This window comes from Panthera uncia, assembly GCF_023721935.1.
Source record: "Panthera uncia isolate 11264 chromosome C1 unlocalized genomic scaffold, Puncia_PCG_1.0 HiC_scaffold_3, whole genome shotgun sequence".
NCBI lineage: Eukaryota > Metazoa > Chordata > Mammalia > Carnivora > Felidae > Panthera > Panthera uncia.
In genome coordinates, this window is record NW_026057584.1 from 14378138 (window position 1) to 14404388 (window position 26251).

The 26251-nt window shown below is 47.0% G+C and overlaps 1 protein-coding gene across 2 annotated transcripts in view; it reads left to right on the forward strand.

Annotated features, from left to right (window-relative positions):
- Window positions 1-26251, forward strand: part of SERPINE2 (serpin family E member 2) — a 62092-nt gene that overhangs the window by 26529 nt on the left and 9312 nt on the right. For both annotated transcript variants that reach the window (XM_049615842.1, XM_049615841.1), the window contains exons 2-4: window positions 9853-10133; window positions 12886-13113; window positions 18735-18932. In XM_049615842.1, the coding sequence (XP_049471799.1) occupies window positions 9875-10133; window positions 12886-13113; window positions 18735-18932 (685 nt within the window). In that variant the 5' untranslated portion in view covers window positions 9853-9874. The remainder of the gene's footprint in view (window positions 1-9852; window positions 10134-12885; window positions 13114-18734; window positions 18933-26251) is intronic.

A 26251-nucleotide genomic window follows, 5' to 3' on the forward strand; every position in this document is an offset into this window, starting at 1 on the left:
TGCAAAGAATATTGCAGTAATTCCACTAGAAATAACTCCACAGTGAACATTTTTAGGCCCAAATCTATTTGATTATTACCGTAGGATGGATCCATAACAAGGGTATCACTATTCTGACAGGTATATACGTTTTTAAGATGATGCATACCCAAATTGCTTTTTTAGGAAGTTTTTTATTTTTCTTTAATCCATTTACACTAACAACACCTACTGATCCATTTTTTTACTAGCAACAACCCAGAGAGCATTGATTTCTCATCTCTGAATTGGGGACCTATAGACAACATCAGAGTTATTCTCAGGGTTCAGAAAAGTCATGTCCATGGAGCCTTGAGTACAGACTGAATAAATAATACCTCAAAATACGGTTTTTTGAAATGTGTCCAGATGCCGTTATAGATAAAAAGAATTTGCATTTTTTCAGAGTGTGTATCGATTCATGGTAGTTTTTATCATGTATTTTCACAATTACTAAAAGTATGATTAGTTGTGAAGTATCTGTAATACTTGTTGATGTCTAGAGAAGGTGCTACCTTGTTTTAAAGATTGAGAAGTACACTGGTCAATATCACTGTAACATCTTGGGTCCCCCCCCCTCCCCCCCCCCCCCCGCCGCCCGCCCGCCCGCCCTTGTTGTCATTTAGGAAATCACCCATTTGAACTGTTGCATCTTAAAAATGTGTTGCTGAGAAAGTCTGTAGGACTTGATACCGTAAGTGAAACGGATTTAGTGACCTAAGACAACAGACTGAAAAACCTCTCTCGGAACCATTAAACGTTTTTTGGAACGTACCCACCTCTACTCCCATCACAACCGAATCCCTTCATTCTCTTATGGAGACATGGAAAACACACTTAGCGTGGTCTTACCCTGTCTTAAAATAATCTAAGGAAGTTTCACAGATACAGACGGGGCTACATCAAGGTGGAAGTATTGTGTTTGACCCATTTTCTTAAGCTTGATCATTGAGACTCTTTTAAGTAGCCATTGAAATAAAAACCAGAGACTATCTCCGGTCTTGAGCAAAGAGGAAGACCAGGGAAGAAGAACCAACATTCACTGGGTACCACTCTGAGGTGGACCCTGTGCTAGTTACTGTCTGTCTCTGTTCGTGTTCATGGAATTTCCACGACCGCCGTTGGAATTTGATTTGTAATAGAGTGCAGACGAGAAAGCTGAGATTGGTAAAGATTGTGACTTGCCTTGGATCTCTTGGTTAGTGGATGATAAAATTGGAATTTGAAACTTAGATGAATTTCCCCTGACTCTTAGAGGAAAACGGAATAAATGTCTCATGATCTCGTATTCTGAGGGAGAGACAACGAACAAAGCCCCAGTTGCCTTCTTCCTCCTGGCCTCCCCCTTTTACCCCAAAAGGGATTTCAGAATGAATGATACGTATACTAAAGGCACTTGGATGTCAGAGTGTACTTAACAAAATGTGTCTCTTCATTGAAGGAACCTTTTAGACATTGTTGCCATACATTTCAGCTCTGAGAATTTTGCTCCTGAGCATTTTTAGGTTCCTTTTGGCTAAATTAATCAGTGTCATAGATCAACCATGCACTTTGAAGTCTGATAAAAATTTAAGGGAAAATCCTAAGAGGTCTGTAAGCCTCCCTCAGTAACCTGAAAGAACATTTTAAAACCACCAAGCTCTGTCACTTTGATCGGTTGGCATTTCCTGTTTCTTCCCTTAAGTTGTAAAGGTGCTGACTCATTCTGCTAACACTCTGTGTACTTCCCAAGGGTATGAAGATGCACTCTACGGTTTTGCTTGTTCATCTAATTTTCTATCTTAAGAGAACGTGGTAGGTATTAGGAAAATGAAGACAGGTTTTGATGGAATCTATTGCAATAATGTTTGCAGAAGTCTGAGAGGCCAGAATCATCCTCTTGCATTTATAGGACCATATTTGAGCCTTAACCTCAATTATTGGTGCATGACAGCCACTGTCACTTTGCAGATACAGCCCTAATCACTGTGGGCCAACTCCTGAGGTGTCTAGAATGCCTCTTGCCAAACACCCTTAAGAGTTAGACCCTTGCCTGTTGGCAGAGTATTGGAGGGCAGCATTGGGGCCTGACTGCTGGGCAGCACAGTCCTACGTAAGGCCACGTGGACGTCTCTGGCAGCCCAGCACTTTTCCTTTGCTCTTGGAAGACTCTGGGAAGCCCGGTCCAGAAAAACTGGCGGGAGATGCTACAATTCCATACAATCTGATGTGCAGCTTTTCTCTATAGCCCTTGTAGAAGAAATGGTTGGTCCAAAGGCAAAACAATAAGGGGCCTTGGTTCTAAGAATCAAGAAACTACAAACACAGAAACCAGAAGGACATCTGCAGTTTCCCATTCCTTGAGAAATGTCAGCGTTCATGGAGAGGAGGGGCTGGTGGTTACCCCTTTCCACCTGAGATACCCTGGGGACTCTCCTTGTCATGCTGGATGCCACTTGTTCACTGCAGGCACTCGCATTGTTTGGTTTCCACAAGCCATCAGGTTGGGTTTGATCCAGGAGACTAACTGCCTTCACAAGAGGGTGATCCATTTTGATTGTCCCAGCCCCGCTTGAAATGCCCATCTCTCCCCCCCATCTTTCCTCACCCAGTGTTCCTCCATGGGCTCTGTGGCCACACGGGGCAAACTAGTTCACAGGTAAGTGGTCTCTCTTTCATAATTTGAACTTTAACATTTGGATATAGTCCAGGGAGTGCTGTCAGTAGATTCTGGATTTTCCATATTGCCCAGGATTCTCAGTTAATTTGGAGTTTATTCGGTGAGGATACTCAGATGGTCTCTAAATACTCTCGCTCACCAAGAGGAACCAGAGCTCCGTTCAGAAGTGGCTGATTCTACCTGGGGCAGGAAGGGTGCAGAATGGGCCCGCAGTATCTCGTCAAAGCAGAAAACAAGGAAGCTGTTGGGACTGTGAGGTCCTATGAAAGGCTCAGGTGCTCAACCTGACGAGGCTCATTTTGAGCATCAGAGAAAAAGAATACAATTTCAGTGGATCGAGATCCTTAGAATATGTTGAGAAACGTAAGTTCACAGTTATACTAAGCAAACAAACAAGACCCCTCCTCTGGTCAGCTCTGAGATGCAGGGTAACCAATTCATCATTTAAAGAACGATCTAAGGAGTGAATCCAACTTTCATCCTGCCTTTGCTCTACAAGCTGAACCTCAGGATACCGAATTTGGAATGGAAAATGTCCTTTTATAGAAGTACCCCACTAATAAAGTTAGCACTACAATAGCATCATTTGGCAACCCCTAATGAAACAATGCACTTAGACGATGATCACCAGCAGCTTCTAACCTCACAAAAAAGAGCCATGTGGCCACTTTCTCCTCCTGCTTACAACACCCCTGTGTGACATTCTTGCAAAAAAAAAACAAAGAAAAAAAACCAAAAAACTGATCAGCCTCTAGAGTAGAAGTGGCAAACCTGTAAAGGGCCAGGTAGATGTTTCTGGCTTTGCTGGCTGAACAGTCCGTGTTGCAACTGGGCAACTCTTCAACTTGCTGCAGGAGCTCAGTGCAGCCATAGACAAAACTTGTGGCCAGCTCAGGCGCAGGAGTTTGCAGACCCCTGCTCTAGGTCTAACTACAAAACTTACAGGAAGTACAGAAGACAGAGGAACCTGTTAAGCAGTGTCACACGAATGCCGTTAGCAAAATCGAGACTGTGGGGAGACTCTACCAAAGACCCCCGGTTTCTTCAACAAAAAAAAGTTCAGAGGAAAAAGTTAATAAAGCAACTGGGGTTAAGATTTTTTAAAAGGCAAGAGATCTGTCAACCTGTTGTAATGTGTGGAGTTTATTTAGATCCCCATTCAAATAAACTATAAAAAAAATTGAACACTGGCTAGATATTAACATAATCGTCACTAATTTTTGAGTGGGACAATGGTACTGTGTATATATACACATATATTCCTTAGGTCTGGAGTATATGTTGAAGGTATTTTGAATACGATGATGTCCAAAATTGGCTTCAAAACAGTTGTCGATTTTAGAAGAAATAAAATAAGCCATGAGTTGATCACCATTTTCTCTGGGTGTTGGGTACTAGGGATTTACATTATTTTTCATATATTTGAAATCTTTCATGACCTGAAGATTTTGATCCATACCTGTTATAAAAATATATCACTTGAAACATATTTTAGAGAATGAGAAGGGATGGAATGCTTGCCGTTTATTAGATACTCCTGGGGCCTCCTAAAACAGATGTGAATCCTCTGGCTAAGAATGGGAGCCAGAAGAGTCTTCTAGCGTTTTCCCCCGAAACTGTTTGTGTACATCTTATTTGTTACGCTAAATAGAGCTGACAGATCTCATATGATTTATCATTTGAGCTGACAGATACTATTTTATTTATCTTTTGCTCAGGTATTATATGTAAGGTAGGTTTTATTTTGTAAAACAAACAAAAAAACAAAAAAAAACAAAAAAACCCGTTAGGTTGAAAATAAGCTTCGTGTTCTGTGACCGGCTGAGTGAATCTGCCATTGCTTAATCAGGGAGCACTCATTCACTGCAGGGGTCTGGCTACAAGCGCTTTTTCACAGCCTGGAGAAGTGATGTAAGAGGTGGTGACCAGTGGGAACCAGTAGACTATGCAGCTGGGCACGTAGGAAACCGACACCCAGCCCCTAGAGGTGGTCACTACATAGGCCAGATGCTCGCCATGGGAATGAGGGCCCAGGGTCCTATTCATTTTCCTTTTTCCTGAGAACAGCTCTAAATCTAGATTGTAGGTGATACCTTCTAACTCACAGTTGCTTAAAATATTTTCAAAATGGGGGTGCCTGGGTGGCTCAGTCGGTTGAGCATCCGACTTCGGCTCAGGTCACGATCTCGCGGTCCGTGAGTTCGAGCCCCGCGTCCGGCTCTGGGCTGATGGCTCAGAGCCTGGGGCCTACTTCCGATTCTGTGTCTCCCTCTCTCTCTGCCCCTCCCCCATTCATGCTCTGTCTCTCTCTGTCTCAAAAATAAATAAATGTTAAAAAAAAAAATTTAAAAAAAAATATATTTTCAAAATGCCTTTTATTCCGCACCAAACACTGGAACAGCTGGATTAGTCCCACGAGTCAACCTTTGACTTAGTGACGACCGCCGGGAAGGCCCTACATAAGACCCTGCGGACATGCAGGCCCATGGCCCTGCTTTCTGTGAGCTTCCGGTCTCGTGGGGGGTGGGGGGCCTACTTGGAAAACAAAATGAAAGGTGCAGATAGGAAATCCTGTGGAAATTCAGAGAAGGGGGAGAACAGACCCATCTGGGGCAATCAGGGGAAGCCTCCCACAGGCCACGGAAGGAGTTGGGGGTGGGGGGCAATGGCTGTCACCGGGTGGAGAGCAAGGAAGAGAAGAAAGACATGAGCATGGGCAAGGCCAAGGCCAAGACCTTTAAGAGGAAAGCTGGTGGACTTCACCACCCAGTGGCTTCTCCATAATCCGCCTACAGAGGATTTTTCAGGCCAAGATAATGTTCTGAACAGTCAGGTGAACATAGGCAGCAAATAGATGAGAATATGGCACTGACACTGTGCAGGGGGTTGGGGAATCGAGGTACAGATATGAGCATCGCCAGTGTGGCCGTGATGGTCGAAGCCATGGCGTCTGTGGACGGTCGGTTTCTCTGATGTCCACCCCTACTCGGGGAGACCTTGCTGCATGTACGGATGCACAATGAGTCCGGCATTTGCAAAACCAGCTTATTATTTACTTCGCTCGGTCTCACTTAAAGCTCAAAGCAGTACCCAATTGCAGTAAAACCTTGGTTTGTGACCATAATTCATTCCAGATACATGCCTGTAATCCAAGGCAGTCGTATATCAAAGCAAATTTCTCGAACCATTGGCTCAGCTGTGCTCACGTGACATTCAGCATCACGTACTACTCAGATTTCGAGACATGGCTCGTTTATCAAGTTACAATTTATTAGAAATGTTTGCTCGTCTTGTGGAACTCTCGCAGAACCAGTTATTCACTATCCACGGTTTTACTGTACTTTCAAAACATCCCTGACCCTGGAAAGGAAAGATTTGGAGTAAGACAAACTAGAAGTAGGTGGGAAAAGAGAAGCCCACATTTGAAATGATATGGCTGGGCTGTTGGCTTTATTTATAGGTTTATGATCTCCCTCTAAAGATGGCCTAAACCAGACTCTTGGTTTTTTGTTGTGTTGTGTTGTTTTGTTTTTAGTGTTATGAAAAGAGTACTCAAGAAATGGGAACATTTAAACAGATTTCTGACCTTCCATACCGATGCTATGTAATACATTTGGGCAGCAGCTTTATTCTTTCTCCCTTACTTGAAAGCTTCCAGTGTAATTTCTCTTACAAATAAACAGGAGGTTACTGCGTTCTTTCCATAAGGAGACGCTGCTTGTCGTAGAGAGTAAGCATTTTACAGCCTGATTAAGTTCAGCGGTTAGTTCATGTAAAAGATGGTCTATTTGGACATGAATCTCTATCAGCTAAGAATTTTATAAGCCAAAGTGATTTATGGGTCGGCACCTCCTCTCCTGGCTACTGAACTTTGGAGAGGAGTGAAAACTCAGTCTCAGACGTGTACGTAAGCCAGGTGAGCTTAAACGAGGGAGCATTTAGCCTCAGAAACTGAGGCCAAGAAGAAGTTATGCCCAGAACATCAATCAAAAATAGCTCTTATTCCAAGGCCTGCACAGCTCTGACACTGTCCCAGGACACTGTTATGAAACCGCACATAGACATCTCTCAAAAACGCCCCAAATCCCAGAAACCCAAGAAAAACACTCATGGCAGCCGTCCCCCGCTTCATAATGAAGCTCTTCTTCTAGCAGAAAGTCATAACCAAGCAAAATTCTGCCAAATAAGATGGCTATTTATTTGGGAGACTATCCTTGCTGACTCCAAGGCATTGGAGCTGTTAAATATTTTTCTCCCTTACTGATCCTTTCTACCTGTTTTACAGCCGTCTACATAAATTGTAATATGCGGGTGAATCAACTTTAAGCTACCAGAGGCAAAAGCAATTTGAGGTCCTTGATGAGTGTGCAGATTCAAATATTTATTCAAGCCTTTGCCAATCCAGGAGGATTTCTTTGGGAGGCTTGGGGAGTAGAGATTAGGCATACTGAAGGTAACGTCAGAATAGACTATAACGGAAGAGTCAACAATTGAGATTGATGAAGTTGGTGCCAGTTACGAGATTTGACCATTTGTGACAAACAGTGTACAGATCATGGTGTACTTGTAAAGGCTTTGCGGTATATTAAGTTTCAAAGAGATTTTTGGGGCACCTGGGTGGCTCAGTCGGTTAAGGGTCCGACTTCGGCTCAGGTCACGATCTTGTGGTTTGTGGGTTCGAGCCCCACGTCAGGCTCTGTGCTGACAGCTCAGAGCCTGGAGCCTGCTTCAGATTCTGGGTCTCCCTCTATCTGTGCCCCTCCCCTGCTTTCTCTCTCTCTCTCTCTCTCTCAAAAATAAAATTAAAAAACAATTAAAAAAATAATAAAGAGGAGATTTATTTCCAGAAAGAAGGCAGGGAGGGAGGACAGGAGGACACAGTGTCTAATTTTTAGATGAAATGAGTAAAGCCTCCGTAGTCAGCATTTGGAAGCTCTCCAGCGTCCAACAGGCTGAGAGAAACTCGGGATTGTCATGGCATTAGAGCCAGTCCAAGGTGCCAAAGTCAAAATAGGCCACGCTGGCCATAGGAAAGCCCCAAGTAGGAGCGTATGTAGGTCACGTACGTGTTTTGAATTTAGACAGGCTGTCTTAACACAATTATTTTACAATTAAGCCCTGGAGAAACTCTCAAGTGTTCTAAATTTTTAAAAACATGATTGTTTCACAATATATGAGAAAATTGCAACATCCCCTCGAATGATGGTCTTAGTGGTTCACCTCGTGGGCCTGGGTGAGGTTTGGGGGTGCAGGTGCCGAAGTCTGCTTTTGATGGCAGGCCTGTCCCCAGCCCAGTGAATTTCACTCTCCTTGGAAAGTGTTCGGAGCTCACAGGCTCAGGACTAAACACGATCACTGTCGCAGGCACATTCAGTAGACATTATTTTGATGCAATAAAAAACAATTAGCAAAAATAGAAAGTATATAAGCCATCAGGTTTAACCCCACATGTATTTATTGAACATCTACTATGTCCTGGAGTGGGAAGCAAGGACAGATGCGTCCAAAGGAAGACCAGGAAACACCCAATGCCAGCTCTGCCTAATGCTCCAGGGACCCTCTGTCAGGAGCACACAGACCTTATTCCCCTCCACTCCAAGGCCTCCATCTCCTAAAAGGCCCCCCTCTCTTTCTTGTTCTCTGCAGACATCCCCAACCTCTCACACGTAAATGCACGTGACAGGAGGACAAACTGGCTTCTCGGCAAGCTTGGGTCTCCAAGGCAGGAATCAAATTAGCCACATCCCAAATTCTGCTTTTGTTTGGCCGACTTCCTCTGTTAAGTCCTCATTTAAAATGAAAGTATTTGCTTTTCCATAAACACATGTAAATTTCCTACCTCTTACTTGTCACAGCCACAGGGAGCTCAGTGAGTGGTAATCCAGGAAGAACTCGTATTTCCAACAAATCGCTGTAATTGAGAGTATCTGTGTAAACAGTGCCATTCTCACAATTGATATATTTACCAATTGTTCTGCCTTATTGTAGATTTAAGGGTGTAACTTAAATTTGTTTTTATTTCTAAATGTTTATTTATTTTGAGAGAGAGAGAGAGAGAACGTGAGCAGGGGAGGGACAGAGAGAGGGAGAGAGAGAATCCCAAGCAGGCTCTGTCAGCACAGAGCCCGACGTGGGGTTCGATCTTACAAACCGTGAGATCATGACCTAAGCCAAGATCAAGAGTTGGACACTTAACCCACTGAGCTACCCAGGTGCCCCATAAATTTATTTTAATTAGCAATCCTTTAAAAAATAACATGCTTATGGTAAAAAACAAACAATAATAATAATAAAAATTTTAAAAATTAAAACCAAGGACATATGGTTATAAAGTAATCATAGTGACCCAAGGGATTCACTCCCTTTTTTAAGCCCTCCCGTGGTTTCTTGTGACTTTTTTTTTTTTAATATAAAATTTATTGTCAAATTGGTCTCCATACAACACCCGGTGCTCATCCCAACAGGTGCCCTCCTCAATGCCCATCACCTCTTGTGACCGTAGAATGAAATCCAAGAGCCATAGATACTAGGGTCTATGGGCCTTTGGGGATGTGGGCCCTCTTCCTCCTCACGTCCCCCCTGAAGTCTCTCCTGCATGGCCGTGTGCTGGTGGGGGGTGGGGCATGCTTCTGTCTCATTCAGGACTCCCCACACACGCATCCCCTCAGCTGAGGTGTCTTCCGTGACCCATCTCCTGTCGTCCCCAACTTGTCCTCCGTTTGCGTGCACACTGTGTTTTATCACCACGGCCCTGATCCCTCTCTGAAGTTACCGCCTACTGGTTTCTTTTCTGTCTCCCCTCTGGAAAGGAAACTCCAGGAAGGCCGGGGTCTCGTCCGTCGTTTCTAGTTGTTTGCCCAGTGCTTCAAAAAGGGCCTGGCATGCGGTAGTTCTTGATTAAATACTGCGTCCGTTGGATGAAGGGTGGTTGTCCGATTGGTGTCTGGCACCTGGTTGGGAACCTGCCAGATGGGGGCTCCCTCCCTCCCCCCGCCCCTCCTCCCCCTAACAAAATACAGCAGCAACTGATTTCATCTACACTCTCGTATTTCAGGTAAATTCACAGGGCACTCAGTTATACGGAGTGTAATAAATCCTACCTGGTTGAATACAAAGTAGTCCCCCCAAAAGTGATCACTTAGAAAGTCACATATCGTTTTGATCTTATTTTTCAGGTTGTCCTTGCCGGAAGGAACCATGAACTGGCATTTTCCCTTCTTTCTTGTGGCCACAGTGACTTTGCCCTCTGTGTGCTCCCAGTTCAACCCCCTATCTCTGGAGGAACTAGGCTCCGACACAGGAATCCAGGTTTTCAATCAGATTATCAAATCCCGGCCTCTTGACAACGTGGTCGTGTCCCCCCATGGGATTGCGTCCGTCCTGGGGATGCTTCAGCTGGGAGCCGACGGCAGGACTAAGAAGCAGCTCACCACGGTGATGAGATACGGCGTGAACGGTGCGTGCACTCCGGGCTGTGGGGGGGGGAGAGGGGGGTGGCCCTCGAGGGAGTCGTGCATCTGGAGGGGTTTCGCTGGTACCGTTCTGGGACTTAGGGCTGTCTCCTCTAAAGGACGGATGTTAGCAGTGCTAGAAGTTAGGAGAACTGTATTCTGGTCTCTTCTCTAGCCCTGGGGCTTTGGGTCAGTCACGTGATCTCTCCGTGCCCTAGTGTACTTCATCTCTAAAAAGAAAGCTTCCCACCTGCCCCACCTCCACGGTGCCTTGGGCTAAACCTCACGGTTGTGAGCTGGGGAAGTGGGTGGCTGTGGCCGTGGAGGGCAGCACGGGGGAGCCTCGTAGCGATGGCACCTTTCTGGGTCTTAACTGTGCTGGTGACCACATGAATCTCAGTGAGTGACAGCCGTGCAGAGAGCGACATACACACACACAAGTGCCGGGAACGTAAAATGTGTGTGGTGTTCATGGGCTGGGCGCGCTGTACCCACGGCAGTTTCCAGGTTGTGATGCTGTGCCACAGCCACACAGGCTGCTACCACTGGGGGAGACTGATCGAAAAGGCCCGTGGGACCACCCCGTCCATTGTTTTGCAACTTCCTCTGAATCTGTCAGTATTTCAGAATAAAAAAAAACGGAAGGAATTTTTGTCAGTAAAGCCCGATGGAAAAGGTTTGAATTGCTTTGAATTACCCACATCGACGTAAGCGTCTCTGTCTCCCAGCCCTGTGGCCTTGTCGCTCCAGTTCACATATCCTCCCCCAGAGCCCACCCTCCACCAGCCTCTGGGGCGGGTGCCGTGTGTGAGGGAGCAGAAGGGGCCCCGGAGCCCTTCTAGGTCACCGTGCACCATGACCTCGAGCCAGTCGCTTTGCACGCGGAAGTCTTCCTTACTATTTTGGAGAACGAGGGAGCGTCCCTTTCCCTGTTCTTCCACTCCTGTCAGCCATAAAGTTCTAGGACTCTTGACTGCATTGACGCCTGAGACTCGGAGAGGAAGGCAAGCTGGGGTCAAGGGTCAAGCGCTCCGTGCCTCCCTCCGTCCCCGTCCCCCCCCACCCCCCGCCCCCCTCCGCCCTCAGTTGGCTGTTGTGTTCAATGTAGCCTCCGGGCTGCCAGCACCAAATGCTGGGACACCCTGCTCTATTTACATGGCCTTCAATTTTGCATGAGTCTGCAGTCTGATCACCTGTCGGAAGCATGGCAGGGCTTAATACTTGGAACGCTCCCAGTTCCGCCGCTTGCTTGGAAGTTCAGCAAACTCTTGGTGATTTATAGCTTCGTGGCGAATCCCTGCTTGAATTTATGGCCGTTAACCAGGGCCATCCAGACCCTGTCAGCCAGTACCCTTCCAAGGCAGCGACTGGATTTTTGTCGTTTGTGTTAGTGCTGAGCCACATTCGTTTTAAGCGATATTTCTCAAGTTCTTGCCGATGTTGCCTGTCGCTGGTGTCCTTCCCCCACCCTCTCCTTCTCCCAAATCACTAGCAGTTAGTTGTGTTATAGAACGTGATTTCGGTGGCAGGACAAACTCTTTCAGGGGAGCCTGAGTGGTTTTCCAGGCCCTGGTTCGGGCTCAGCCCCTGAGAACTCAGGTGTCCTCTTAGTGAGGACAGAGGCAGAACGGTTTGGGGCAGTGGAGTGAAATCTACACCCATCTTTTCCTGGCCGGAGATCGGGGCATGTGCAGGAGGCAGTGTGGCCAGAAGGGACGGGCTCTGGGACTTGGCCTCTGCTCTTCCCTTACCGATGAAGTAGGCCTGCTCACTCCCGCCGGGCCTGCCCCACAGAACAGCGCGCAGGGTGGGGTCATGAGAGGCCAAACAAGGAGCCAGAGGGTTGCCTCCTTGTGCACCATGGCAGAATTCCCCTACCCTTATGTAAGGGATCTGGAGAAGAGACCCTCTGAGCGTGTGACACATCAGCTCTCTAGGACACTGTCACCGTGACCCTGCAGGCTGTTTTAGGACGGTGTCATTTTGAAAGGACCCCAAGCGAGGAACCCAAGGCTCTGTAATTTGAGCTCACTCTAGAGCTCGCACATTTCATCCTTATAATTTACTTGCTTCTTTTCCATGTTCTGAAACCAAATGGAGCCTGTATGAATGGCTCGTGTAAGATAAAGCTTACATTGCCACAAAATTAATCCCCTTGCTTTTTGAGCTTGATATCAAGTAAAAATCACACTATTCTTGGATGGTGGCACATGACAATTTTTTATAGTCTTTCTAATGCTTATTTTATTCATTTTTTTTTTTCCAAAATAGAAAAACGAGATCGCATTGTTAAATCTTTGGCAGGAAAGGAAATAGCACTAAAGATAGTTAAGAAAGAAAAAGAGAATGAATTAGTAAGATCCCTTGGATTTATTCCCCCATGGTGGAAGATTCCTTGGATTTATTCCCCCATGGCTACATAAAGAAGAACTGGCCAGTCTTCCTATTGACCTGGCACCAGAAAAGTCTCCCAGGAGGACCAAGTGTATGTGGGGAAGGTGTTGAGATGCCTCAAATACGCTGTTTTGATGGTGGAAGCACCACTGATTTTTAAGAACCACTAATAATAATTTTACCCTCCTTCCCCTTTTCTTAACACACGGCCACTGAGAAAGCAAAAGACGTAGTCTCTTGCTGCTGAGGCTTGTCTTGTCTGTACTGTTGTTGGTTGCCATACAAAGAAAGAGATCTTAAACAAAAACGTGCTTGTCTAAAGTCTTGTGGAAACGTGGCTACATCTTCCCACTTCCCCTCCAGGAGTCGGTAAAGTGTTAAAGAAGATCAACAAGGCCATCGTCTCCAAGAAGAATAAAGACATCGTGACGGTGGCCAATGCAGTGTTTGTGAAGAACGGCTCTAAAATGGAAGTGCCTTTCGTTACGAGGAACAAGGACGTGTTTCAGTGCGACGTCCAGAACGTGGACTTTGAAGATCCAGCCTCTGCCTGTGACTCCATCAACGTGTGGGTTAGAAACGAAACCAGGGGTGAGTGGCCTCAATTCCCTGGGAACCACTGGGTGCCATTTTATACTTTGTGAGTGAAAGCGTGCGTTGGGCTCCTAAGATTCTAACTGGTGTCTACCTGGCCCATGGTCCTCCCATCGCGAAACGCCTGGACCCAGCCGACTGGTCTGTCTTTCCTCTCTTAGGAGGTGCCCTGACTCCGTCTACCTTCCTTCCCCTTTCTTGGGGCCACGACTCACGGTACCCTCTGGGGTCTTTCTCCCTGTGGCAGGGGCAACAGAGCAGAGTCCAGCCCCACGGACTCTCCTCTGTCCCCTCTGCGTCGCCTCTCCAGAGGCCTCGCCCGCAGGCCCTGGCCTGTTCTGAAGGTTCAGTCGCTCAGTCCTTCCCACTTTCGCATCTGTTGTTCCCTTTGCCTGGAATGCCCCTCTCCCCCTACGAGGTTCGAGACTGATCTCTCTCCTTGCTTCCCTTGCTTCTCTCTCTCTCGCTGCCGTCGCCTCCAGGAAGTCGGTGCCTCGTCTCTGCTTACCATTGGCATACGAGTCTGCGTTTTCTAGCCCCTTCATTATAGCACTTTCCACGCTGTATAATGATTGCTTGTTTGCATGCATTTCTCCTCTCATTAAGCCGAGGAAATGTCTAACGTGGGTGTTTTAAACCTGTTAATTTGTAAACTGGAGGTCTAGGTGGAAATGTTCTGGAGTAGAGATGGGTCCAGATCAGCAGGAAATTAAGGCTGCAAATCTAAATTGGGGAACCTGGTTTTCATAGGAGGGAGAGTTAAGGTCGCAAGAGTGGAAGCGGGAAAGTCTCAGTAGTCCCAACGACTCCATTGTGGCCCAAAGACAGAACGTGAGGAAACTCTGGCTTCTTGGGTCCTGTTTCCCAACGTGTGGTTCCTAGGGTGCCTGCGTCAGAATTACCCAGGGCATTTGTTTAGAATGCAGGTCACTGGACCCCCCACTTCCTGTATCAGAATCTCCGAGGGAGGGGCCGAACATTCTGCATTAAAACGAATGCTCCCCCGGTCTGCCTCCACCACCCATGACCAGGCTTGTATACGTGAATGTCCGAGGGCGTGGGACAGACTCGCAAAGAGATGGGCCGGGAGTGCCCCGAGGGTGGAGGAACCAGAACTGGTTTTGATAAATCCACAGCATTCCTTCTCAGGAGGCTCTTGGACAGTGCAATCCGGGCTCCCTTCCTAAAACCGCAAAACGATCAGGACACCTGCAAATGTGAAGGGTCTGGTGGTTCTTTCTGGGCCCAGAGGCCTAAGAACAGTGGCAGGAAGTTGCTGGGACTCAGAGCCAGGTGGCTGGATGACCGTGGCCTGTGAGTGGCTCCCGCCAGCCTTCTTCTTTACCAACTGGACTGGTCATGGGAAGGCACATTAGCGTGCTGCTTAACAGTGTTCAAGCTCCTTGGACACACGTTGACTCAGTTGCTCACTGCCTCTGGGGAGGGGGGGGCGTGGTGAGCCCCAGCAGTGCTTTTTCAACCTGGCCGACCTCTTGGTAAACAAAGATTTTGACTCTTCACTTCACCATCCTGCCGCGAGATTCGTAGCTCGTATAACCTATGCACAAGTACACAGACACTTCTAAAAATTAATACAATGCCAAACTACAATACAAGGAAAAACAAAACTCATTTATGTATGTGGTTCAGCAGGTGAGCCCTTGGGTACAAGTACACCCGAGCACATAACAGCGAAGCAGTCGTATTCTTAGAATGATTGTGAACGGACGGCTACGAAAACAGGCAGAGACAGGCGTGGGGTGCTGGTGATGTGAAAACCACGAGCTGCCCTCCTGTGTTTCCGAAGCGAGTTCTTTCCTAAAACGGGGCAGCACTCTTGGTAAATTTCAGAACAAAACAAGAACAGCTTCCACTCGCTTTGCTTTGCACCGTAGTCACCTACCCGGAAAATTCGGTGCACGTTAAAAATGTGCCACGAAACAGATAACTTTGTGTTTACAGGGGAAGAAGAGTGAGGTTCTGGGCCCAGATGATGGTAAGCCAGTTTCTTGCCAGTGTGGCTATCCAGTGGGGCGTCTGAAAGCTATACGGGAAGCAGGACATTTCTTCAGCGTGTGGGACTGTTTTGAACATTGCAGGGCAAGTAACCTCTCGGGCCACGTGTCAGTCCACTGAAAACTCTCCTACAAATTTCCAAACGGCCCCTGGGGTGATCTGCCTCACTGAGAGGCACTTACCTACCTGGGAGAACCCAGAATCCTGGAGATCGAACATTCCATGTGCGGAAGACTGCCCAGTCCGTCCCATAGAGGTGACGATTCCTGCCCCCTGCGGAGTGGGAGAGCCAGACAGGAAGGTTCTTTCCGCTGTGATAGGGTGCTGACCCTGCCAGGGCCGCCCTGCCCACCTCTCCAGCCTCTCTTCCACAGGCTCTGTGCTCCGGCCATGCACGCTTCCTTCCCGTCCAGCCCCCAGCTCACCGTGCTCTCTCCTGTCACAGCCCCCACCGCTGCATCCGGCCACCTGGGATACTGTTCTCCCCACCTGTCCCTTGTTAACGCCTGTCCATTTTCACACTTGTCACGTGCACAGCATGATAGTTAAAAGCAAGGCGCCGAGTTTGAATGTCAGTTCTGCCACTTACTAGCTGTGCAACCTTGGGCAAGCTACTTAACCTCCCTGTGCCTCAGAGTCCTCATCTGTAAAATGGAGATACGACGGTGATACCTACTAAAACAGTTACATCGACACTAAGGTTTTTGTGGGAACGTAAGTAATACGCACAAAGCATTTAGCCGAGTGCCTCGCACTTAACAAACGTTCAACAAGCGTAAGCTGTTTCTATAGCTATCACTAGGTCAGCTTCTTCAAGGAACCCGTGCCTAACCTCGCTGACCGGATCCGATCCCCCTCTCATATGGCCTCACTTCTACTTCGAGGTGTTTCTTCCTGTTGCATACACTTTTCCGAGGCATTTCTGCCAGCCTCCATCCACCTCTCTCTTCTCCGTAGCTTTTTGAAGGCGGAGCTCATTTTTGTTTGTTTTCTTACCTAGAAGAGCACTTGGCACGTGGCAGGTGGGCATCCAGGAGCGGATGGAGGGGTGGTGCACCGACGGATGGGTGGGTGGGTAGGTGGGTGGCTGTGTGGCCGAGTAGGCGCGCATGGGTGGGTGGCCGGGTGATGCACGTTCACCGTGTGCAGTTAGCGATGGCAAGCCCCTCGTGGGCCTCCTTCTAACCATGCGTTCCTTACCTTTTTATCGTTGCTTAATATTTTTTCATGCCCCCGTATTGTATCTTAGTCCTACAGGTGGCAATCAGAGGCTTTATTTACCATAATGACCACAAAAAGGGCTGAGGGGACTTCTTTAGACACGTATAGAGCACTGATCGTGTGCCAAACACAGAGCTAGGCTCGATTCTTTTAACAAAATTTATTTGTTGTTTCGAGAGTGAGAGAGAGCACGTGCAAGTGGGAGAGGGGCAGGGAGCGAGAGAATCCCACGCAGGCTCTGTATCGTCAGTGCAGAGCCCGACGCAGGGCCTGAACCCACAGACTGCGAGATCATGACCTGAGCCAGGGTCTGATTGTCCACCGACTGAGCCACCCGGGTGCCCTGAGCCAGGCTTGATGTTTCAAAAGTGAACGACAGGGTCCTTGCTCTGGCGCACTTGGTGGTTCAGCTCGGGGAGAGAGACACGTTAAATTTGGCCGGCACAAAATACCTTGGGTGTGGCAGCAGCGAGTGTTGAGCTTTATGGAAACTCCTGGGAGTCGGGGAGGAGGGTCAGAGGACATTTATTACAGGTAGAGAGGGAGCTTGTGTCTTAAAGGCACAAAGGGGTTGGACTGGGTGATGTTCCCAGCAAAGGCAAGACACAGCCCTCACTGCCAGGAGCTCTAAGGTGCTTGCAGTGGCTGAAGCACAGAGCTCTAACTTCCTTCCCACAAGACGGAGGCCGCCCTTGCGTCGAATGATGGCCGTTCGTGGCCTGTGTATCTTCCTTCAGGTCCTGACTTAGCGTTGGTGCCCCCTTGTGTAAGAAAGGAGTCGTGATGAAACTTACGGAGCCCTCTGGGCTCTGGGAAACCTCTGGGTGCGCGTCTTTACCACGACTTATCCAAACATTCATTTATTGCACATCCGCATCTTCTTGAACATCATCTAAAAGGACTTAAAGCTCTCGGGGCACCCGGGTGGCTCCGTTGGTTAAGCATCCGACTCTGGCTCAGGTCGTGATCTCGTGGTTCGTGAGTTCGAGCCCCTCATTGGGCTCTCTACTGTTGGCACAGAGCCTGCTTTGGATCCTCTGTCTCCCTCACTCTCTCCTCTCCCCACAATAAATAAATAGATAGACAGACAGACAGACTTAAAGCTCTCTCTGCTGAATTAGACCTTCTTGCTTCTTCAGAAACTATTGATTTTACTCTCACCATTTAAAGAATTACAACTAGCATTTATATTACAGCAGTATGTATTTTTTAAATACGCTAAGGCCAAAAGCTACAGTGAATTTCTGAACTAATTTTTCATCACTTCGGGTATCAGTGACCCCTCGTAAACACACAGCTGGATCTTCGGAGACGGAGCAAAAGGTACGTTAACAAAAACCCAAACCATCAAGTACAGATAGCACTCAGGAAGGATCCTCGTGGCCTCAAAGAATGTTCTGAAACTAGAACGGTCGTCTGCTCCTTCACTCCTAACACAATCAAGAGGGATGGTCTTCTACATTTTGTGGAGTGAATTTTCCCTCAAGACTGTGAGGCCTTCTAGAACAGACGCTATGTCCTTGCTTCTCTGTAATATTACACCTAGCTCAGTCCGTAACTCATAAATGTAGACACTGATTTTTAGATCCAGCCCTTTTTTCTTTTTTTAAATTTATTCATTTTTGAGAGAGTGTGAGCAGGGGAGGGGCAGAGAGAGAGGGAGAGAATTCCAAGTAGGCTCCAGTGCTGTCAGCGCAGAGCCCAACTTGGGGTTCAGACTCATGAACTGTGAGATCACGACCTGAGCCGAAGTCAGAGGCTTAACTGACTGAGCCACCCAGGCGCCCCTCCAGCCCTTCTTTAAAGTAGCTGTGAGGCCTTGTGGTATCAGGGATTCCAAATGCCCATCATTTCTAAAACTTTAGGGAGAAATTCAGCCTTTACCCTCAATAAGATCGCACAGGTCGAAGAGTTGGTTTTTGACCCGCATTAAATCTACCCAGTGGTTCAGACAACAACTGCATATCTTGTGCCTATCTTGTGCCCATCGAAAACCCTCCTTGGCAGTCATTCATGCCAGTTATTAGCAAACATAGAGAAATTCATCGTTAATTAATCATTTAGGCGAGTAAAATTTTCTAAACCGTGTGGCTCATGGGGAATTCGTTATAAAAGAATTTCTTAAGGAAAAGTCTGGTAACCTCCAAATAAAGGATATTGAAAGTCTTTATGGATTCTCTGATTTTAGCCTTAACTGTTCGGCTTTCATTTTTAGCGAGAAGAACATGAGAAGGTACAAAAAGGGTGTTGTAAATAGTTCCTTTTTAAAGTCTTTTAAAAATTCCTTTGATTTTTCACTGTCTGTGATCCCACACTGCCTTTTGCCCTCAAATAGACTGCCAATCCTGAATTTTTCCCTTGCTTGTTCCGTGACTTCTCAGGTATGATCGACAATCTGCTCTCCCCAAATCTCATCGATGGTGCACTCACCAGACTGGTCCTGGTCAATGCCGTGTATTTTAAGGGTTTGTGGAAATCGAGGTTCCAACCTGAGAACACAAAGAAACGCACGTTTGTGACAGCTGATGGGAAGTCCTACCAAGTGCCCATGCTGGCCCAGCTCTCCGTGTTCCGATGCGGTAAGTGTATGCTTGGCAGGGCCCTGAGAGTGCTTTCACTTAGTCCGAGAGCAAATCTGACTTTTATTTTTCTAAAGGGTGGGAGAGAGGAGGGCAGGATGTTTTTAAAGTTCCTGGTAAGGTTTTGTATTATTTACAAGGGTTGTGTATGAATATATAATATACAGGCTCTTAGGTTGAACGTTCAGAGGACAGGTCACAAAATACGAGATGGGAAGAGGCATAAAGCGCATGAAAACGTTACGAAGTCATCACCATCTTACGTTACCAAATTAGAAATACAAGTAAAAATTAGATTTCTTTTCCACTTACCCGATTAGCAAAAATTGCAAAGATTGACAAAGCCCAGTGGTGGCTCTCCGGGGGGGGGGGGCGGGGGGGAACGACACATGGGTGCCCTGGTCACTGTGGGCGGAAAGAGATGTGGGGCGGGGGACTTCCTAGAAGACCATGTTGCATTGAGGAACTTCTACTCTGAAGATAATCTCACCTCAACAAATAAATAAAAGCCAGATATGTACATATAGTGGAACGTACATGATAAAGAGCTTTACAGAAGTGGAAAGTTGATACAATATGTTGCTGATTTCAGAAAACAAGTTCTAGTACAACAGATGTTGATTCATCACATTTACGTAAAATGCTTTCTATAGACCCATCCATCTGTAGAGACATGTCTTGCAGGATGTTCAATAAAATGTCAACAGTGGTAGTAGTTCAAGTGATTATTTTTCTTTATTTGAATTTGAAACTTTTTAAAACAAGCCTGTATCAGTTTTAATTTTTTTTTTAATATTTGTTTATTTTGGAGAGAGAGAGAGAGAGAGAGCGCGCGCACGTGAGTGGGGGAGGGGGAGAGAGAGAGAGGGAGACACAGAATCCGAAGCAGGCTCCAGGCTCCGAGCTGTCAGCACAGAGCCCGGTGCGGGGCTCGAACCCGCAAGCGGCGAGATCCCGACCTGAGCCGAAGTCAGAGGCTCCACCGACTGAGCCACCCAGGCGCCCAAGCCTGTATCAATTTTACAGTCAGGACAACAATGACCGAGCCCTGCTGTCATTGCCGCAGCACTGATAAATGAAGCCTGGTGATTGTTTTCTAAGCCTGGTTTCTAAGCCTGAAGTGTTTGTGAGCCAATTTAAATTCATCTTTTTTCTCTGCAACTTAGCCTTTATGCCTCCGATCCGTACCTGAACATGCGGGCCCCAGGTATCGCCTTTGCATACGCTCGCTTCAGGCACCGCTCAGTATTGTGCCAGCTGCGTAATTCTCTAAATTAAGGAATGACTTAGGTGAAGAAGGCAATAAATAAAGTCACTTTCCTTCTTATCATTCAGCTTCTAGGTAAAATTTTGGCATTCACTCAAATGTGTTTTTTTTTTTTTTAAGATAATATGTATTTGAAAGCCCTGCAGAAAGATAACATGCTCAGCAACTGAGAATAATAAAAGGCTCTTTTTTCCCAAAAGTCATTCCCTCCTTCCTGTCGGCCCCCCAGCCCTCCCTGCTCCCGGCTTGTGTTGCCAGGAAGACTTCATCTGAACACTAACATAGCTACCAACTCTTCTCTGAAGCAAAGCCATTTTCTTTTAGGTCAATCTTTATACACATTCTCTGTTCTAATAAAAAAAAAAAAAAGAGGGGGGGCCTGGGTGGCTCAGTCAGTTAAACGTCTGACTCTTGGTTTCTGCTTAGTTCATGATCTTGCGATTTGTGAGATCGAGCCCCACATTGGGCTCTGCGTTGACGGTGTGGAGTCTGCTTAGGATTCTCTCTCTCTCTCTCTCTCTCTCTCTCTCTCTCTCTGCCCCTACCCCGCTTGCTCTCTCTCAAAATAAAAAAAAAAAAGTGAAGGGCCTCAATTACTGTATATCTCTGTTGCTGGAAAATAAATGTCAGTAGTTAAAGGTTAAAACGCAAGGATCCTATAGACATTCCTATGAAACACTACTGTGTTTGTGTTTGCGGGAGTGTAACGTGTTTTCTTGAGTATATAGTAGGTTCCTAGAGAGGGAGTTGCATATGCGAGTAGCTTTTCCATTAAGAACCGATTTGTCTAAGAGCACACGTGTGCACATTACAGAAAGCAGTGCGTAAATGTACTTTTCCTGTCAAAGACTGGAACGCTGTCGAACCAAGGTGAGCTGGCTGTCTTCCCTCCACCTTCCCGAGCACCCCCCCCCCCCAGGAGGCTGCATGTGTGGGCTCCCGTGCCTTCCATCCAGTTGGCTGTGGGAGGAGCTCGCAGGTGAGGCAACTTGGGGCCTTGACTTCCCGGCCCTCCCTGCGGTCCCCGGGGCTCCTGCATCCCTTCAAGAGAGGTCTCGGCTCATGTCAGCAGGTGTGCTCAGGGGGGCTTTCTCCCTGGGTCACCATGCTTCCCTCGCCCCTGCCAGCCTACGGCTGGTGATGGTGCCCCACTGTTTGTAGCACAAGGGACTGTGCCTAGCCGTTTCGCTGCACTCTGCCCATGCTTTAGAAGTGCTCCTGTGACCCAGCCTGGTGTCCTGCCTCCTTCCTGTCGGACCCTTACTGACCTGCCCTGAATTCAGGACAGAAGGTGGAAGTCAGCCTTCTCTCCACGGTTCTCGTTCCCTCACACCAAACCCTGGAAAACGGCTGCCATCCGTCTTGCCCCGCCCCCTGTGCCAAAGATGGGGCTGCTGTGGAGGAACCTGGGATTGGAACCTGGCTCCTGTCCTGGGCCCTGCCACGGCACAAGGATGGCCCTGTGTTGCCCTGGTTTCCCTCCTTGGCCAGCACGGTGGCTTTTTGCAGTACGACAGGGCAGATTTGTCTTGTGTCTTGTGGCATCTGATTAAAGCACAGCTGGTGTTTGTTTTCACGACCGCAGACCGCTTAGTTGGTCACCCACTTTCTGCCTGTCGTCAATCTGGCCAGCACGACTGGCCAGCGCTCACACGTGGCGGTTGAGGCTGAGACAGGCCACCAGTGAGCTCAGAGGCCTTCCTGCCCACTCACGCGACCTCTGCAGCCACCTGTCACACGTGTGCTGGGCCTCACCAAGCCGCCTCGGTCACCTTGTGGAAGCGTTGCCATTCCAACCCTCTGTCTTCCTGACCTGCCCCCGACAAGATGCCATCAAGATCTCTGAGAAGATTCATTTAGTAACATTACGGAGACGGGGTGGAAACTAGGAGGGGGAAACCCTTCTATGTCCCATAAAGTGTAAGCACTTTGAGATAGAAATTCTTCTAATTTAAAAGTCAAAAAAAGGCCTCGCAGTCTTTTTTTAAAGGAAGTATATTTCGTGCTCATTGCAAAATCTACAAATAAAACATAATGAGGCAGAAAGTAAATGTTCTCCTATAATCCCATTTCCCAGCATAAAAAACCCTATTAAGTGGTAGGTGTATTATTTGAGACCTTTTCTATGCATATACAAAATATGTCTATGAAACTTTTTTGCATATGGAGGATTACACTGTAATATGCTTCATACATTAGACAGTAAATCATGGAAAACTATGTGAATTCATGTGGATTTACTTGATCCTTTTATCAGCTGCAGAATATTCCATGGCGTCAATTCATTATAATATCCTATGGGTCGCCATTTACTTTTTTTTCCTGTAATAAACACCTCAGTGAGCATTCTTGTACTTAAATCTTTAGAACTGAGTCAGAATTTGTGAAGGTAATTTCCTCGGATAGGAATTGCTGAGTCAAAAGTTCTTACAAATTTTTGATTTTACGATTATGAATTTAGACATTAAAGACTTTATTTTGGAAAAAAAAAAAGACCACAAAAACTTCCAAATATATATGTATATATGTGTGGGGAGATATATATATACACATATATATATATATATATATATATATACATATATATATATATATATACACAGTATATTTCCAGCTTCTACTCATACCTACCTACCCACATTACCTCTCTACGTGGTTGTCTATTAAGTTTTAGTTCCATAGATGAATTATATTATTGCCCTCACCCATCTGGTTCTCCTGCCGTCTTCTTTAGCCCAACAAATGGCACCTGTACTCACCTAACTTGCTTAAACCACACCTTCTTCCCCATCAGCTCTTCCCAAACCCCCTTTGCATTTCAGCTAGAATATGGACCACTATGTGCAGTGGGTGTGTTTTTGTTGTTTCCAAATGTACATTTCAGTTTCGACTGAAGTGTAGCTAAAACGGTTCCTCAAGAGCTCAGGAATCCATAAAGCTACTTGTAGTAGAAGATAACTGGATGGGTTTTCATGTATAAAGTTTTCCTGATATTCAATATTTAAAATATTCCCTCTGAATTTAGAGGCCGAGAAGAGTTCTTAACGTTTTAGTGAGCCTAGTTACTTCCTCCTTTTGTAGGATTTAAAGAAGGGATCAGAGTACTTTAGGGACCTTTCCAGAAAATCTAGATCATCCCTAAAGTACCACTGACAGGATGTTCTAAATCTTCTCCATGTTTCTAATACTTGGTCCTTTGCCTGTTAGCTCTCATTAAAGGATTTGTTGATCCCTATTCATCCAAGAGAAAAGACTTGTCTTCCCTTTTCATCTATTTCCTCCTGTTTAGAAGGAATGAAACTGCTCCATTCACATTTTTATGTACTCCGGTATCATCCCCATTAAAGAACGCTCAGTCGACTTCCCAGATGTTAAGGAACGGAGAGCCTGGGCGAGACATTTTAATGGAAAGGTATCTGGGACAATGACAGGCTCCCTGCTGTGACGCAAGGCTCCCAAATACCCCTTCCTTGCTTGATTCACTCTGCCCTGGAGCTGTGTCCTCTGCAGCAGGTATGATGTCTCTTGGTGGACCAGTGCTGTGTTTCGACTGAACGGTGACCGAACGGTCGAGAAGTACTTTGCGAAGCTGCTTCCATCAGCAGATGCAAGTTTTTACGACGTGCAAGCCTCTGTGCTGAGCACTGTGCTGTGTGTATTGTCTCGTCTAATTTTCCCAGCAACTCTGCAAGCCAGGCACTGTTATCCCATTTTACAGATAAAGACACTAAGACTTGGAGTTAAGCCACTTGCCCGAGTCCCAGAGCTAGTGTCTCCGAGTCAGGATCTGAACCCAGGTCCTAGAACTCCAGGTCTCGTGCGCTTAACCTCAGCCCTTGTCCTCTGTGGGCCCATGCTGAGAAAGCTGTCTTTTACTGATCAGGTGGAAGGCAAGATGTTATTTTTGTCCCCTGTCTCCTCAAGCCACGGAGCAAAGAAGAACGGAAGAGGTATGGCCAGGGGCATCCGAGCCAACGCTGTGCCATCGGCGCCTGCGATCAGAAGCAGAAGTGGGGCCAGGGAGAAATGAGTCATCAGGCAGATGTGCGCCACTGGGTACAAAGTGGTTAGTGGTTATTCGTATTACTGATCAGTTAATGACGTGTTCGGTGGCGACCGGATTCACTGCTGAAGGTGGCAGCTGTCTCCCGGCTCAAAAACACCCAGGCTCATCACTTTTCATTATTCATGACCCCGCTGCCTCCCATCAGGACGGTAAACATGTCTAGAAGTGGTTAACGGCTGCCTCCAGGTCCTTATTTCATGCCCTGGAGCAACCATTTCCTAACCACTTCCCAAGTCGTAGAATTTCTCAAACAGCTTTGCCAGGCAGGGGCCTCCTCTTGTCTTTGAAGATTAAAAGGCTCATTAGGAAGTGATGTTTGTCCTGACTCTCCCATTGATTTTCTGGTTTCTGCCCAGACCATCTTATTACACAAGGTAAAAGGAAAGTGAAAAAAATCCCCTCTTTGATTCTCAGGCATTCCCCAGACAGAACCGGGCTTGAGTGACAGTCCCCGCCTGTCCCAGCCGGCCAGGCCGCACAAGGTTGCCGAACGGCCCTCGGGCAAATGGAGCGGGACGGGGACCGGGTGTACCGAGCGCTCCACGAGTTGCCCCCAGCTTTCTTCCAGAGGGAGAAACTCAAATGTCATCCTGTCATGTCACGTATTCTAAGAACTTTGCTATTCTTTATCGTATTTTATGGCTAGAAGTGTTCGTTATGTAACGAAGACAAAGAAAGTTGGCTGTGTCTCTTGCCCCCCCGCCCCCCGACCTCCACCCGTGGAGAACTGGCTTATCCAAGATCCCTGTCTCACATGCAGTGACTGGCGGAGGTCGTTCCCAAAGAGAAGACAAGTGAAAATCATGAGAGAAGCTCGCTTCCTCTCTTTTTCTTAAACACGTTGTCCTTCTAGGTCATTTAGAGAAGGGGGAGGAGGTAGAGAGAGCCAGCGTTCAGTGGGCACCCACCACAGACCACGTCCTGTCAAGCACCTTACATATTTTTCCTCATTTAACCGTCACGGCGACCCTGTGAGGTACACACTTTTAATATCCGTGGTATCTCCGTTCTCCATACCGAGAGGCACACAGAGGTTAAGTGCCTCACCAAGGTCACCGCGTTCTTAAAAAGGCTGAAGTGTTTAGTAAAACATGTCTGAAATCTGCCAGAAATCTAGAAATGCTGGCTTTCCGTTCACCTAGTTAATTTTTATAACTGGCATCACATGCCTAATGGGAAGTTTTCCTGGGATCCTATGGCATGCTGTGTGGAATATTCTTTCCCGGGGAGGCCGGGGCCTCTCTGGACCGTGTACCCCCTGAGCTGGGCTTCCAGCTGGCACCCTTCATGGGTGCGCTTTCTTTTTTAAAAGCTTTTTTTTTTTTTTCAAGTTTATTTATTTTGACAGCATGCAAGCAGGACAGGGCAGAGAGAGAGAGAGAGAGAGAGAGAGAGAATCCCAAGCAGGCTCTCAGCTGACAGCACAGAGCCCGATACAGGGCTTGAACTCACACACCACGAGATCATGACCTGAGCTGAAATCAGATGCTGAACCGACTGACCCCTCCTGGGTGCCCTGTGAATGTGCTTTCATCAGCTCCAGCCGGTCCGCACACAGTTGTGCTGATCAGTTGCTGAATATTTTGAATATTTCACATGAGATGAGAGGGTTCTAGGATCAAATTCGCTTGGGAAACCTGCGGAAAGCCAAACAGCTTTCTTTCCTTCAGAATGGCTCGGACCCTTTACGGTACTGGCGTCTATTATGAATCCGTAGGAAGAATCGATTCAGTGGTGTATGGAATCTGTCTACTGAGCGTCCCGCAGGATGGGTGCTCTGTAGACCAACATTTTGAGAAGCGCTGGTCTAAATCGCTCTCGGGCTTTTATTTGTGAGTACAAATACCATAAGGTACCGAAAAGCCGTAAGGACAATGACCAGAATGGGTGAATTGTGAATAGGGAGTCGCGTTAGTGAACTACAAAGGTCATTGTTGGCATGAGACATACTGAGCCTGAGTCCTGGGGCTCCACTGCTTACTTAGC